Source organism: Gallinula chloropus (genome assembly GCF_964237585.1).
Source record: "Gallinula chloropus genome assembly, chromosome: 19".
NCBI classification, from domain to species: domain Eukaryota; kingdom Metazoa; phylum Chordata; class Aves; order Gruiformes; family Rallidae; genus Gallinula; species Gallinula chloropus.
Window position 1 is genome coordinate 4,298,540 of NC_140104.1, and position 16,100 is coordinate 4,314,639.

Sequence of the window (16,100 nt, forward strand, 5' to 3'; positions counted from 1 at the left end):
TTTGGATCTCAGTGTGTTAACTACAACTTTTTTTTAAACTGAAGTAGTGTCTCAAGTCATGTAATATAAACACTGATGTTCCATGGGGCAACTTTTGTTTTCTCTTCAGCAGCTGATTAAGAGTTGGCATTTATAAACTGACTCTAGAACATTATATTAGTGAAACATTTAGTTACTCTGCTGAAATATTCACTATCTTCAACAGTTACTTTTATCCTTTCTGGAGCTACTGGTAGTCACCTGAAAATGAACGTTTAACGTAATTTCTGTCTTATATCCCCAAAGAAAGTAAAATAAACTGATGTTCTGTTTGACCCTCTTTCTGAAAGGGTTTCCCCCCCTCTCTTCCATAGATGGTGATGGAATTTCCTGACAATGTACTGAACCTTGATGGACATCAGAACAACGGTGCACAGCTAAAACAGTTCATTCAGGTAAATACATCCTTCTGGGTTTGCTTTAAGGTGCCCACATCTAAGGCTTTCCTTAGATTCATGATTTCACTTCTCTGGGAGGTTGCTGCTTTTGGAATGACTTAAAAGATGCCTCAGTAAACGTATGCAATGATTTAGTGATACGAAAGTACACGGGGTGCATTTGTTTTCTGAATTTCTCAGTGTTTATACACTGTTGTCAGGCAGCAATTGCTGCCTATGGAGGTAGAATTGAAAACTTGGAAAAACAATGTGTCTTCTGGTCACCTCCAATTTATATGGAATGGAAACTGATTTCTAAATATATTTTGTGTTTTTTCTTCTACGTACTTTTGAACTGCTTTTTCAAGTGGAAGTGTGCATTGCTTAAGATCAAGTTCTTATGATTAGTCCCATACCAAGATAAAACTAACGTGCCAGTTTATAGATTACATGTAGTTGAATAGTGAAAGACAGTTTTGTAGCATCCCTGAAGCTTTCAAAATAGAACCTTACCTGCTAACACTCAAGCAAATAAGTGTAGCACTCTAACACCTGTAGCAACTAAAAAATTGTGCCACTTGATGCCCTAAGGAACAGATTGGTGCACTGATACATAGCTTGGACTTCTTCACTTGTGGTTTCATAGCAGCAACAGTTCAGACATACACTGCATATAAAGCATAGCTGTCTTGTGAAAATAGCTCTTTGCTGCTGTTGCCATGACTAGTACTATTAATTACAAGAAAGAGGCCTATTGCAGAGTGATATCACTTGTCAGATTATTTAATGTGTCTACCTTTTAAGAGCACAAACTTTAAATGTTATGTGATGGTAGCTTTACTTTTCATAACATGAGTTACATAAAATGGGCCAAAAATGTTTTCTCTTCAGTTGAGGCATTGACATGTTCCATGGGGCTGAGTAGTTTTGCTATGTTGTATGGCCCAAAAGTTAGGACAAGTTATTTCTGCGTTAGGAGTATTTAAGTGGTGTGATATGATAAATACTACAGTGGGAAAACATTCCCTTTATAGATACAAAACATAACTTTATAAACATAGTTGTATAATCAGGGGAAAAAATGATGCTCACAGTTAATGTACTGACAGGACTCTGCTTCTACAGGAGATGCTGGAAAGTGGCAGCAGCGCTGATGGTGGAAGTGTAGATGTGATGGTTGGTGTGTGAGGGGGCTTTCTTTTCTGCATAGCTATGCTACTGGCAGTTCAGGTTGATGAAGTCCAAGCAAGTGATTTGCAGTTAAAAGAAAAAATAGAAGGGTATGTGCATTTTGTGTGTATGTGTGCTGCCTGGATGTGTTTGACAGAGGAACCAGGGGAAGCTCATAAAATTCTTTATTGGTGTAAAAAATATTAGAAGGTGTTCTCTTTAATGTTCTATTATTAGCACACATTGAATGTTCAGTACTGAAGTGAAATGTTTCACCCTGAGTAGCAATGTGTGCTTTTTTAATTTCAGGTTTTAGAATTGTAACTGGAAATGGAATTTGGGCTTCCAGGAAAAATACTGCTAAATTGACTTGGTCTGAACAGATTGAGTTTGTTATAAATGAGATTTCCATACATTCCAATAAGCATCCAGGAGTTTCCTTTCTGTGTGCCAAAGATAAAATGAGTGTGAGTGGAAGATGAAAACTCAGAGTTGTATGTGAGACCCTTTAGTGAACATCTGTGCTGAGGTGGAGGGAAAAGGGCTGCCTGATAAGGACAGGGAGGTCTTTTGTTGGGAAGCAGCGTTTGCGGACTTCAGTGGTAGGGTAGGAGGAAACAAGAGGATAAAAATACTAAACTACTAGTTTCCTTCCAGGAGGTAGACTGTAAGACTCAGAGCAGAATTCCTCCAATGATACTAGCAAGTGCAGTACTGTTTGTACGGTAAGTGTTTCGAGTCATCCACAGTAGGACAGTGACCTGAAACTGAGCACTGCTTGCGGTATCCACGAGTGTGTTTTGATAAGGGCATGCTGTTGAAGGTGAAGAAATCTTGAACAGTTTAAGATGTGTTCTTACTTATTTCACTTCTTGTTCTTTTTTAGAGACATAGCATGCTTAAACAGCAGGATCTCAATATTGCCATGATGGTGACGTCGCGTGAAGTTCTGAGTGCGCTTTCTCAGCTGGTCCCGTGTGTTGGCTGTCGTCGTAGTGTGGAACGTCTGTTTTCTCAGCTTGTAGAGTCTGGAAATCCAGCACTTGAGCCCCTCACAGTAGGGCCAAAGGGGGTTCTCTCTGTAACTCGAAGTTGTATGACTGATGCGAAGAAGCTTTATACACTCTTTTACGTGCATGGGTGAGTTACACCCACAGCTAGCTTGGATCTGCTCAGATAATAGTGATAATGATAATGTGGGGAGAAGGGAAGCTACTTCCCCTGCATTTGGCTGTGCAGGTTTGTTGTTGGGGCTTCTGAATTGTCATGAGTTTGAACTTACATGCTTGATTTTCACAAATCTAGTTATTTCCTAAACTGCAAAAAAACAAACCCAAATGACCTAATCTTTCACAGCATCAGTGGCAATGCCATGATTACAATTGAAAGATACTAGTATTAAAATGTTTACTCATTAATCTGAAAAAAAAAACCCCAAACCCAGCCCTTTTTCTACTCTTGAGTAGAAAGGTAACACTGAGAAAGTGAAACCTTCTGGGTTTGGCCAGCACAATAAATAGCCAATTGTTGTGCCATTTGTTTCTCAGCTGTCAGCAGACCAGTGACTGCTGACCACAGTGTGCCATTGCTTTCCAGTTGGCTTCAGCTCTTTCTACTTCTCGCTCCAGTTAGCAGGCCAGTGAGAAGTAGGAAAGGTTAGTGCAGAGCTGGGGCAACGGAGATTTGGAGGGTGAGGTAGTGTAACTTGATAAAGTGGTCTTAGTGGTTCCCTGCACTTTTGAAATGGGCGTCATTGCTTGAGGTCTTTATTTATGAGGTTAGGCATTAGCTGTTTAGATGTGGGTTCTCTTTATTTCATTTCCTAGGATTTGTCTGGAAAATCTATACTGTATTTTCCCTGTATGCTGTAGGTAAGAATGGGGAACAGGAAGAAAAGACTTGATGTTCACTTGCATACTTGTTTGATACATGAGCTGAGTCAGTCCCTTTAAAATTTCTCTGGATAACCATGTTTTCAGAATACTAAGTTACAGTTTCTTCCATAGGTCCAAACTGAATGATATGATTGATGCAATTCCCAAAAGTAAAAAGAACAAAAGATGTCAGTTACACTCCCTGGACACACACAAACCAAAACCTTTGGGGTAAGTTTGAATCGTGCACGTTGAACACAATTTAAGATATTTTAAGGAACCGAACTATTGATACTCATTTGTTTTCAAGCAGAGAGATCAATTTGTATGGTGTTACCTGTTTGCCAAAGTAGTAATTTCCAAGCTATTTGGATTATAGTAGACCTAAATCATGGTGGGGTAGAGGAGCAGAGGCACTCAGTTCTGGACTCTGTGTGTTGTAGGGCATAAACCTTTATCCCTGTCTTTTCATAGGAAGGTAATTAGCCAATTTTTTTGTGCAGTAAGAATGATGGTCTTAGCAAGAGGCTGCTCAATACTTTCTCTGCTGCCCTTGCTCATGCTTCCTTGACAGGACAAGCCTAGTGCTATAAGGTTTATTTTTTCCCCTGCTGAGGGACAGGGGACTCCTTCCTCAGCGTGAGAGTTGTCCTCTGTCAGACCTCTCTAAGGAACTGGTGATGCTTCCCTGCAAAGTTTAAGGCTACTATATGAAACTGTGTTTTACAAAATTTGCTTGATAGTTGTACCTTATCCATTTTAGGGACTTTTACTCAGTGGTAGGGGGGTGCGTGTTGTTCGATTGCTTTGTTTTTCTTAAAATACCTATGTTTCATCTCAAACCCAGTTGCCAAAATCCAACCTGGCCATTACAGACCAGCACTGTGTGATGTGCTTTTTGTTTCTTGTCTGACATAACTGGGAAGATAGTCTGCTCAGGGCATGGATGGCTCCTGTGTTGTGATGTAAACAGTGCTCTGGAAGGGGAAATTGGGTTTTGTGCTCTACACAAAAATCTGCAGTTTTTCTCACACTGAGGTGAAAGGATATATGCTAAACATACACGTTGTTTTGCTTGAGATTCTTAAAAAATACCTTGCACAACTCCTAATAAAGGGCTTTCTTGTGGTTGGGCTGTAGGGCTAAAACTACAGCTCAGTAAAATGTATTTTCTCAATGTGACAGCATGTGACACTGGTGAAAAAGATGCATATATGCCTCTGTCTTGGAGTGGAAATGCTTTATTCCACCTGGTTTACCAGAAAAACACCCTTTGTAAATCTATTGTGGGTTTTTTCTGACTTGTTTGTTTGTGGGGTGTTTTAATTTTATCTTGTATGATGACCAGTTGGACTACAGTGCTTAGTTGGAGTGTCCAGGACCTTTTTTTAGTCAATTGTGTTCTGCTTCTAGTTAAACATACAACCCGTGAAAGCTTGAACATGGTTTCCAGTCACAGGACATGTATTTTTCTATGCAGACTTGAGTCTCTTTGGATTTAGACAAATCCCCTGACATGCTAGGCATGTGGAATTTGACACTTAATTTCTCTTGTGCTGCTTGAGGATAGTGGTAGCTAATTATTATCTCCTCCAATATTTTGGTTACAGGCCTTTCATATAATTAGTTTAAAGCTTATGTTTATACAAGCAAAAGTTCATAGGGGTATTTTTTTAATAAAGCAAATCCAAAGCATTATGAAATTGGGCTTTACCTTGTTTTAGTAAGATTAATGTTTTCTGTGTAAGAACATAGATCATGGAACCTGCACTCAGTGCTTCAGCCAGGCAGAACAATTCTGAAACTGAATGGATTGGAAAATGCTGCCTTCAATGCAGCATTTCATGATGGAATAGATCCCTTTATTATTTTGAATGCTGGCAGGTCAGTAGGGAGTATGCAGAAGACTGGTATTTTAATAAGATGCAGGTAAAGCTTTCAGCTTTGCCTGATAACGTGGCATGTGGACAGTTGGTGTAGCTTGCCAGAGAAACACGGCTTGCGTTCTGCTTGTGCAGTCGATGCCTGTTTGTTAGGCTGCAGAAGTGATTGGAGTGTATCAGTACTGATATTTTCCCAAAATCTGCTGCCTTGAGTGGCAGCAAAGCTGCTAACAGCCTAGGCATGGAGGTGTCACATGGAGTTCTCTTACAGAACAAATTTTATTTATCAACTTAGAGCTTCTGTTTGACTTCATTACAAGAAACTTCTTCAGATGAGTTGCAGCTGTTAGGCATTATATACAGATGTGAAAGGCTTTGAATTGTGTGTTTAATTATACAAGTTATGTAACTAGTCAATACTTGAGCATTACTTGATGTCCTCAGCCTCAGTGTGCCTGGTTTATAGCTACTCAGTTCCACTTGGCACTAAGGAGCATTTTAACCTCAAATGCAAGCCATGTGATCTGAAAAAACAGATAATAGCATATAGAAATATTCTTGAGGAGCTGATTATTAAATAGAAGGGCTTCTTCCTCTGTTTTCCTGCTCTGTTGTATCCATACATGTGCTTAAACAGAAATGACTCTTTTGATTAAAATGTCAAGTGCGGACAAGGCTGTAAGTAAACAAGTGAAGTGTGTTTTTTGCTCTAGAAGTGTACTTTTAGCATATCCAAATATGTTTTGTGAAGTTTGGTTCTTAAAATTTTGGGAACTTAATGTAGGGTGGATTATGGTTGGTGATGTGTGGAAGTTTGTTGGATTTATTTTGTTTTGCTTTTTTTCTTTGGACTTTTGTCTTGGTGTTCTTAGCAAGTGGTCATATGAAAATTAATCTGCCAGAAGCATTAAAACTTGCCTATGTTTATACTTAAGGTAATATTCTGAAAAATTACTGCTGGCTTTCAGCTGTAACCTTAAAAAGTTGTTAGGAATCAGGGTGTATAAACACAGACAGCAACACTTCTACCTCATGTCTGACCCTGACTTTACTGGATGCTAAGGCTTAGCCTATAAAGCATTCAAAGCTAATTAAGGAACAACACAAGCATTTTGTAGCACTAAGTAACTAGCTCATAATATATATATAAATCTCATGGGTTTAAAAAATTGTTTTTCAATACTATGTGGCAGTGAAGGGCGCAGTAGCACACTCAGTACAGAGAAATTAAGTGCAGTTAAGAGAAATAGTGAAGACAGCAGGAAGGAGGAGAGCAAGTTTAACATCACTTTCCGCTGTGGACCTTTCCAGGGAGCAGTAGGTAAACTAAACAATGCTTTATGTTGCTGCTTTTCTAACCCCCTAACAGGATAATGTACAGTCTTTTCTTACGGTGGTTTTTTTGCAGGGGTTGTTGGATGGATGTGTGGGAGCTCATGTCCCAGGAATGCAGAGATGAAGTAGTTTTAATTGACTCTACTTGTCTTTTAGAAACATTAGAAACCTATCTACGAAAACACAGGTATGTGAAAAGAACAAAGACACACTGTAACTTAGAGGAATATCAAAATATATGTAGAGTTCACCTAATGTTGACAAGATTGGTCAAAAGCCCTTCTAAAGCTTAAGAGCTTCATTCTTTGCCTGTGTTAAAGCTAGTTGCCTTTTTTGTTACAATTTACAACTTGAATATATTAGAACTGGGTATGTTCTTTCACAAGTAGCCTACTCTGGGGCTGTGCCTTCTTTGGGCTTTCAGAGAGTATGTGCAGTCTTCAAAATGATGTGAACTAAACTAATAAAAGCAGATTTTTCAGCTTGGTGCTACCTGTAAATCACTGTCTTAAAACAGCTGTTTGTGTCCTAGTAGTACTAGTACTAATAGGAGTCTCTTGCAGGGAGGGGGAGTGGGGGGGAAGAGGCCACTAGCTTATTGCTGTGTGTGCATGGTAGCTATCATGCTGATTAAAAAGTTTTAATTTCCAGTAGTCTCAAGGTTCTGATAGAAACTGTGGGGGCACAGATGGGTGTGGGGGTGGTGGTGTGGAAATAACACTCTGGAAACAAAATAGCTTTAATCTCCTGTGACATTAAATATGGTGTTGGCAGAGTTCCTGATACTAACCTGCAATAATATGACTGTTTTCTTTCCTTTCATCACAGAAACTAGCCAGTTATCGTAGTTCTATCAAACATCAAAATATGTTTGTCTTAGTGTTGTCAAGTGATTGGGCAAACTAGGAAAGGGAAAAACACCATCCAGAGATGGCATGAAGAGCCAGCTTCTCAAGCTGAGAGCTGAAATGTGAGCAGCTTGTCTGGCTTGCATTTTTAAAATAATACAGCAAGAGGTTTTGTACTTCTTGAAGGTTTTACTTCCTCATATAAAATAGCGAGCTTAATTTGGTTGTATTTTAGTTGTAACAGACTTTAAACTCTTCTCATATTAGTTTGTTGAGCTATCACATGCTTAAGTTGAATACATCGTGTTATAAATAAACCATGTTTGGCTATCTGTGCAGTAATCTAATAATTCAAAGTATTTTTAAAGGTGCTTGTAGTGGAAACAGGGCTCTTAGACAGTAGGTAACAGAGGAAACTACTTTTTTTTTTCTTCCTTATTGCTTATCACTCACTTGAGTACACTTTAAATAATTCCTATAAAGTAACTTGGAGTGTGTTACTTGAGGAATTTTGTCCTGGCTTGTACTAATGATTCAATTTGTTCAGTATTGGATATCTGATCTTCAAACAAATATGGAATTGGACATCCATATGGGAACTTCTTCATATTAACAATTAGCCTGATTTATGCCTTGGAGCATGAAAGTTGATACCCAGGCTTGCGATATATGGTAGGCAGCATAATACATACAATTAAACTTGCATGGCTTACAGCCCAAGCCTCACTGTTTTACCTTTTGAAGTAACATAAACCTTGTGTGACCTAGTTTAAACATAGCATGCACCATTAGATAGCTCAGTATAATATAGCTTGGGCTAAGCGGCTCGAAATTCCTGCTTGAATAAGAATTCACTTCTGTTCCGTTCTATTTTAACACAGGTTTTGCACTGACTGCAAAAACAAAGTACTCCGGGCATACAATATTCTTATTGGTGAGCTAGACTGCAGCAAAGAGAAGGGCTACTGCGCTGCGCTTTACGAGGGTTTGCGCTGCTGTCCCCATGAACGTCATATCCATGTCTGCTGTGAAACAGATTTCATCGCGCACCTCTTGGGTCGAGCTGAACCAGAGTTCGCAGGAGGGTATGAGTATGTAATTTGCTAGAGTGGGCTATCTAGCGCTTTGCTTCTTTATTTTATTATTGAATGTATTTTGCAAAAGTGATTTTTTTTTTTTTGCCTCCTTGCTGCATAATAATAAACTCTTGAAGGGGAATATTCACGTTGAAGTAGATTTTCAAGACAGCGCTTTGAAGTAGCAGAGATTTTATATGTGCTTTTGACCTTAAAGTGCATTTAACTCTGAAGGCAAGACTGAAATAAATTGCCAAATGTCTTCTAGTTCATTTGTTCACTCACTAGGGCTGCCTGCTTTTCCATTGAGGTGTTCAAAACATGCGAAATAGAAAGAGAACCTTGGGTGACAGTTTTACCAAATGCCAAGTGTTCAGTTTCGGTTTGTCACCATTCATGTGTCATAGTAAGTTCTGAGCCTGGTTTAGCAGTGTAAAATTTTCCAATGAAAAATACAGTTCTGCACCCAGTATCCTTACAACTCAATCATAACTGTTTGATTAGGAAAGTAAATCTTCATATAACGATTTTTTTCCTTAATAGATGATAGATACAGATTAATACTAGAAGTATTTTTACTCAGTACGGTAAGTAATACATAAAAGTTTAAGTGTGTTCATCCAGCTTCAGTTAACTGACATATAAATGTGCAGGAAACTGAACTATTTGCTATATGAACTAAATACAAATTCTAGGAAACAAGAGAATGGCTGTGTCTCTTTGGCATTAAAACTCTGCTCATCCCTCCTAGTAGGAGCAAGCAGAGACCGATGGGGCAACAGCTCCAGAAGTCCCAGGTTGGAAGGCATAGTGCTGCTTAAATGCCGTGCACAGAGCAGCGTGTCAGGAATGTGGTGGTGGTTTTGACCTGGTCCTTTCTATTTTGCATCTGCATGCAGCACAGCAGAACTCGATTAAAAAAAGCTGCTCATGCAAACATATCTTCAGTTGTACGTAAAGAAAATACGTCATTGAATTGCTTTGATCTCTTGGTAGACTTCCAGCTACTTTAACCGTACTGTACTTTGGTTCAACTCTTCCTATAGACGAAGAGAAAGGCATGCTAAGACAATAGACATAGCCCAAGAAGAAGTTTTGACCTGCCTGGGTATTCATCTCTATGAAAGATTACACCGAATCTGGCAAAAGTTGCGGGCTGAGGAACAAACGTGGCAGATGCTTTTTTACCTCGGTGTTGATGCTTTGCGCAAAAGCTTTGAGGTAAAAATCCGGTTCTATCTAACTTGTGTTTGAATTGCTCTAGTAAGTGTGCTGCTTCACTGAAGTTACTTCTCTGCTTTCTGCTAACATTGGGCTGGAAGGAGCTTCAAGGGTGTTGTGTTCAATCCCACGTTCACTGCGGGCGACAGTTGTGTAGTATCAGTGCAGAGCACAACTGAGTTGTGAGTTCCCAATGATGTGAAGTCTACAGGAACATAAAAGGTTGAGGCTTGCTTTTACTTTGAGCTGTGTGTTCCAGTACGCTGGATCTTCTGTGGTTTTAATTCACAGAGAAAATATTTCTACCTGATAGCGTTTATGCTCCAGCTACAAGAGTTTTACTTGTCATATTAGTAAAAGTGGAGGCTTTGCTTTCGACTTACAAACACAACTGTTAGCTCTGGTATTCAGCGCGTTTCAGATGCGCTCTGTAGGCCTGTGGGGTCCTGAACTTCAGACAGAACTCCATGTGGTTCCTTCAGCGTATGCCAGCAGCATGCTTCCTCTTTGGCATGACACAGACCTCCTTTGTGTCATTTATCATCCGTTCATAATAACTGTTCTCTAAAAACTTCTAAACCATCAGCAGAGGAAGAGCAAAATCCATTTGGGAAAGACCACAGCGGGACCCTAATAGAGTTAGATCTTGCAGCTTTTTACAAGTAATGCTTTTTGAAGACTTAGAGTGCTGTGGGAGTGGTGTTGGGCTGGGTGTGCTGCAGCAGTTCGGTCAGGTTGTGTCTTGATCTTTAATCTAGTAAAGTAGGGTGCTGAACGTTCATTTACATTGTAAAACTCAGGTAATTATACTGGCATGCAAGCCCGGCTTTGAATTTGAAATACAGGGCTGTTATCTTTATATTAAGTCCTTTTCTAAGAGGAGTGGGAAAGATGATGTCTCATCTTGGCCTAAGGAGTTCCCAGAGGGATCTGGAAAAAAATCCACAAAACCAAAGTCTATGAATTTACTTTAGGTCTAATATGGCTTTTCTGAGTATCTGTCATGTAAACACAGATCCAAAACCACATTTGAATCTGCAGCTTTTTACTGAAATCTCTGAATTTGGGCTGTAAGTTAAACGCAGTGCTCCTCCTGTACGTGCATCTCCAGCCAGCTGAATTCAGTTCTTCTGTAGTCAGTAGCTGTGTTGCTGTGACTTTCTTATAAAAAGTACCTACCAGCTATTTTTCCTTCTTTTTTAATGAATGAAAAGCTTGAATTGTGTGAACATTTATAAGTAGATCTAACCTCTTATAAACAGATGGCTGTGGAAAAAGTGCAGGGTATCAGTCGATTGGAACAGCTCTGTGAAGAATTTTCAGAAGAAGAAAGAGTGCGAGAGCTGAAGCAAGAGAAGAAGCGCCAGAAACGGAAGAACAGACGGAAAAACAAGTGTGTGTGTGAGATCCCCACTCCTTTGCAGGCAACAGAAGAGAAGGAAATAAATCAAGCAAAGGTAAACACGGATAGCTGTGGCTTTTTGTGGTGTTCAGTAACTACATTTCTGGTTTGGGGCTGCATTCATCACCTCACTCTTCCATGTTAGAACTCGTAAGAGGCTTGTTTTGTATTTTGGGTTTGGGAACTAGCTCTTCTTTCTTAAAGATCCCTCAGAACATGGGAATTTGGTAGTGGTAATCAGTTACTGTTACGATTGTGGGTGAGGGGAAAGCTTTAATTGACTAAGCTGGGGTTTGTTTAGTGATCTTGTCCTTCTGAAGCATCACAAACAATGCTGTGGCTGTCACCAGCCCTGTTTTTTCTTGTGAAAAGAGTATCTTTGTGAAGATTCCAGCTGAGCTACTTTCAGTAATTATGAGTGGTTTTGTTTGTTTTAAAGGAAAACTCAAACTTCACGGAAAGTAGTTGCAAAGCCTGTGGTAGTGCTGAAGAAGCTAATAATTGTGTAGAAGTAATTGTTACGAATGAAAGCACTTCTTGCACCTGTCCTAGTAGTGGTACCCTATTAGGTTCGCCTAAAATCAAGAAAGGTATGTTAAACATCATTACTCTTAATTCTTTCAAGCATGTAACATTTTGGGGGTAAACAATGCTCAGCTGTATTGGAAAACAACTTTATGAAGAGAGTTTGTTCTTGTTACAGGGGTAGCTAAAGAATATGCAACAGCTAGTAAAGATTGCTGTAACTTTTCACTTGGTCTCAGGTTTATCTCCACACTGTAACAGCAGTGATTGCGGCTATTCCTCTAGCATGGAGGGCAGTGAAACAGGATCTCGAGAGGGATCAGACGTGGCCTGCACTGAAGGCATTTGCAACCACGATGAGAATGGTATGTTTGGTAACAGCACACTGCTGGCTTAGCATATGTGGAACTCAGTGTGTCTGAGAAGAGAATTCCCTGTCTCTTGCAGGAGACGATTCGTGTGTCCATCGCTGTGATGACAAAGAGGAGGATGGAGATAGCTGTGTGGAATGTTGGGCTAATTCGGAAGAGAATAGCACAAAAGGCAAAAACAAAAAGAAGAAAAAGAAAAGTAAAACTTTGAAGTGTGAGAATGAACATGTAAGGAACATAGCTATCCCAGGCGGCTTATTTAAATGCATACACTTTAAAACAGTTACAAAAGTGTTTCAAATTTCAATTGTGGATAATGCTGTGAATGGGGTAACACGGATCTTCTGTTACCTCTCCATCCAAATTGTGAAATAGAGGTCCTTCCTTGAATAGGTTGTGGTGGAAGGAGTCTCTGCTCTCCTATGTTCCTAAGCATGGGCACTTTTGCGCACTCTCAGTGAATTAATGTGCCGTTCCCCCTCTTCCCCAGGCATGTGTGGGTTTTTTTAAAAACACATCTCTGCTCTCTTTGAACCTTTTCCTTTCCTCTTTCCCTCTGCTTTCATCTGAAACTCAACTGTTACAGGTTTGACGTTGCTAGCAGTTCATTACAGGCTATTTTCAATTTTAGATTCAGAAACTTGGGAGCTGTATGGCAGATCCAGGTAACAGAGAGACCTCAGGAAATATCATGCACACAGAGTTTCATCGCGACAAGACCAAAGACACACACGCTGAAAGCTGCCGCAGCTCAGAAAAAAACGGGCAGCAGTTGCCTTGGTTTGAGCATATGAAAAATGTGTCACAGTTTGCAGAATCTACAGAAATGTCACTTGTTCCGGATACTGGAAAAGGTGCCAAGAGCTTAGTGGAACTCCTTGTAAGTAACCACTTCGAATTTGAGGTTGTGGCATCCTGCCTTAAATCCTGGGGATTGAGGATGGGGTTTAGTGCGTAAATCCTGTGGAAAAACTGTTCGGAGAGAGGATGTAACTGAACCCAAGATTCACAGCTTACACTGGCAGGGTTTACTTAGTTTCTTTTTGTGTGTTCTCTGTGAAGTATACAACTGGATGCTTTGCAGAGGAGGAGAAACTGCCTGACGCAGGAATGCAAGTAGCAGGACTTGAATTATAAATACTCATTATCCCATACAATGAAGTGAGCATTCCTGCTGCCTTCATGCCTCAAATATTACTTCCCACTACAGGCTCCTTGGGCAGCCATCTTCTCCCTTCCCCTTCCCCTTTTTGATTTTATTTTAAACCCTTGATAAAAGCCACTGTCTTTCGGTAGAAACGTGCTAAGACCCTGAAGCCTGTTCTGATGGATTTTGGGACTCTGCAGCCTGCCTCTTGCCCAAAAACTAGCAGAGCCTTGAGTGCACGAACCATAGAATCACAGGGGTTGGAAGGGACCTTGAGAGATCATTGGGTCCAACCCCTCTGCCAAAGCAGCTCCCCAGCTCATATTGCCCAGGTCGGTGTCCAGGTGGGTCTTGAGTATCTCCAGAGATGGAGACTCCACCACCTCCCTGGGCAGCCTGTCCCAGGGATCTCTCACCCTCACTGGGTAAAAGTTCTTCTGCATGTTGGTGCGGAACTTCCTGTGCTCTTAATTTGCAGCCATTGCCCCTTGTCCTGTCCCCACAGACCACTGAAAAGGGGCTGGCCAATTCCCCCTGCATCCCATGCTTAAAATATTTATAAACATTAATTAGGTTCCCCCCCTTAGTCTTCTCAAGACTGAACAGTCCCAATTGGGTGGCTGGAGTGGCCAGCTGAGACTTGCGCTGTCGTGACGTGAAGGCTGCGTCTTCTGTCAGAGCAACTGTAGCCAGTGCGTCTGATTGCGAGACAGGTGGTGCTGCATGGGGAGGGCAATGCTGGAGTTCTCAAATGCCTCTTTTCATTTGTAGGATGAGTCTGAATGCACTTCTGACGAGGAAATCTTTATCTCACAAGATGAAATACAGTCCTTTATGGCAAACAACAAGTCTTTTTACAGCAATAGAGAACAATACCGACAGCACCTGAAGGAGAAATTTAATAAATACTGCCGCTTAAATGATCACAAGGGGCCCATTTGTAACGGTTGGTTGACAACGGCAGGAGTGAACTAAATACAATAAAATAGCTCTGTCTCTCACTGAAATTCTCAAGATGACTACTGCGCCTTCTCTTTCAAAAACTTAATTTAGTGACTTACAGCAAAATTTTATCTTAAATTAATGTGATTCTCTCTCTCTTTCTTTTTTTTTCCTCTTGTTTTTTTGGGGAGGCTGGTGGAGGTGACTTTCATTAATTTTGTTCTTTCTTCAGGCTTGTATCTTTAGTTGAGTAGCTGTGCAAGCCTCTCTTATAATTTAAGCCATCTCTTTTCATTAAATGTTTCTCTTTACTGTGAGACTTACAAAGAAAAGCAAACTAGTGGCAAAGTAATGTTGTACCTATAATTCTGTACAGAATGACAATGAGCTGAATATAAGATTTTACAAAGTAGACATCCATTTGCAAAATGTTTTGGATGTAATATGTTAAAGCGCAATGTGCAAAATTTAAATAAAGAATATTTATTAATATGCATAGTAAAAAGGTTAGTGTGCACGTTTCTGCTTCTAATGGTCCTGTCTTGAGGGCAGGAGTCTTGCTGTTCAGAGGTATAGCTGTCATTTCTCTGTCACATCACAGAGGTGTGTGTGCCCGGGAGATGTACAGACCCTTCAGGTCAGTGGGCTGTGTGCTCCACTCTGACATGTGGGTTATAGAGGGATGGGCTGTGTCCATGATGGCCTGGCTCTCCATACTCAGCACTTCCAGACTCTGGGCTGAAAATTGGAGCCCTTGGAGCAGCGCTGTGCTGTGTGCATGCGCTGAGCAAATCCTGCTGCTGCACCCAAAGCTGCCATGTTCAGTTTGGTGCTGGTACCAGACCTGGTGGGAGTCTGGAGCCCAGAGCCTGTGCCAGTTCTGGGCAAGACCCTGATGCTAGGGAGCGAGGAGACTGCTGTGCTCACTCTCTTCTACTGTGCCAGCACAGAGTTAAAACTTCTGCATGAGCCCATCACAATGAAAATCAGGTTTTCGATGTGCCCTGACATCATATTAATAAAATAATGAGCTCCCTTTGCCTGAATCTCCTTTCAGCACTATCTTGTTCTTACAAACTTGGGCTGTAAGGGCTTGGCTTCTTGGTGAGAGGGAGCCTAGCCCAGCCAGGGCATGGAGCTTGTGCTGGATCAAGCACCTGGTGTACAGGTACAACTCAAAATGAGGAACTAAGAGATGGCTGCACCTTGAAAACCTGATCTAAATGTTTTAATGTGTCCCCCCAACTTTCATGGTTCGAGGAGATCATACGTGCCCCCTTATAGGAGTGTTTCTCCTTGTGTGTATGGTTTAACCTTTATTTTTCAGGTGTTTTTAACTATCTGCTCTAGGGCTGGTGCTTAGGGATCACCCTTGCCCTGGGCAAGGGGAGGAAACACCTTCACACCTGGCTTTCTGACATGTCCTTGGGCTGAGTCCAGCAGGTACCAGTCCTGGTCCAGCATCATCCCTTAACCTGGTGAGGGTGGCAGAGGAGTGGCTGCAGTCGGCAGGACCCATGCGTGGAAAACAACCATAGAGCCTCCTGCTGAGGAAGTCCCTGGGCAACCCCTGGCTGCAGCACGTTGCCTCTGGAGGTTCTTGCCTGTCTTCCGGGCTTCTGACGGTCGTTGGCGCTGCTGCTTGGGAGGGCGTTTACCCGTCGGGGGAGGGAGGAAACACCCCAATCCCAAGCTGTGAGAGGCGCCCGTCCGCGGGCAGAGCCCTGGCAAACTCGGTGCACGCAAGGCGGGGGCGCGGCGCTTCGGGGGCGGGGCAATGCCCCGGAGAGGCGGGGCTTGCGTGGGGGGGCGGGGCCGGTGCCCAGGGGCGGGGCCGGCGGCGCGGCGCGGGCGGTGCATTGTGCGCGGCGGCGGGGCCGGGCCGGGGCC

At 41.6% G+C, this 16,100-nt stretch overlaps 1 protein-coding gene across 2 annotated transcripts; it reads left to right on the forward strand.

Moving 5' to 3' along the window:
• The first annotated feature begins 309 nt into the window (after positions 1 to 309).
• On the forward strand, positions 310 to 14,706 carry GGNBP2 (gametogenetin binding protein 2). 2 transcript variants are annotated; one of them, XM_084273190.1, is made up of 12 exons: positions 310 to 434; positions 2,473 to 2,726; positions 3,593 to 3,691; positions 6,752 to 6,865; positions 8,408 to 8,617; positions 9,649 to 9,823; positions 11,086 to 11,280; positions 11,665 to 11,815; positions 11,990 to 12,115; positions 12,198 to 12,349; positions 12,753 to 13,001; positions 14,040 to 14,706. In XM_084273190.1, the coding sequence occupies exons 1-12, from the start codon at positions 354 to 356 to the stop codon at positions 14,241 to 14,243; spliced, it is 2,010 nt and encodes a 669-aa protein (XP_084129316.1). In that variant the 5' UTR covers positions 310 to 353; the 3' UTR covers positions 14,244 to 14,706. The 2 variants fall into 2 exon arrangements, with proteins under 2 accessions (XP_084129316.1, XP_084129317.1); XM_084273191.1 differs by having other exon boundaries at positions 8,408 to 8,611.
• The last annotated feature ends 1,394 nt before the right edge of the window (positions 14,707 to 16,100 follow it).

Coding starts and splice junctions, on each gene's coding strand:
- GGNBP2 (XM_084273190.1), top strand. CDS start 354: ATGGTGATGGAATTTCCTGACAATGTACTGAACCTTGATGGACATCAG. Junction 9,824..11,085: donor CTTTGCGCAAAAGCTTTGAG/GTAAAAATCCGG, acceptor TCTTATAAACAG/ATGGCTGTGGAAAAAGTGCA. Junction 13,002..14,039: donor AGAGCTTAGTGGAACTCCTT/GTAAGTAACCAC, acceptor TTTCATTTGTAG/GATGAGTCTGAATGCACTTC.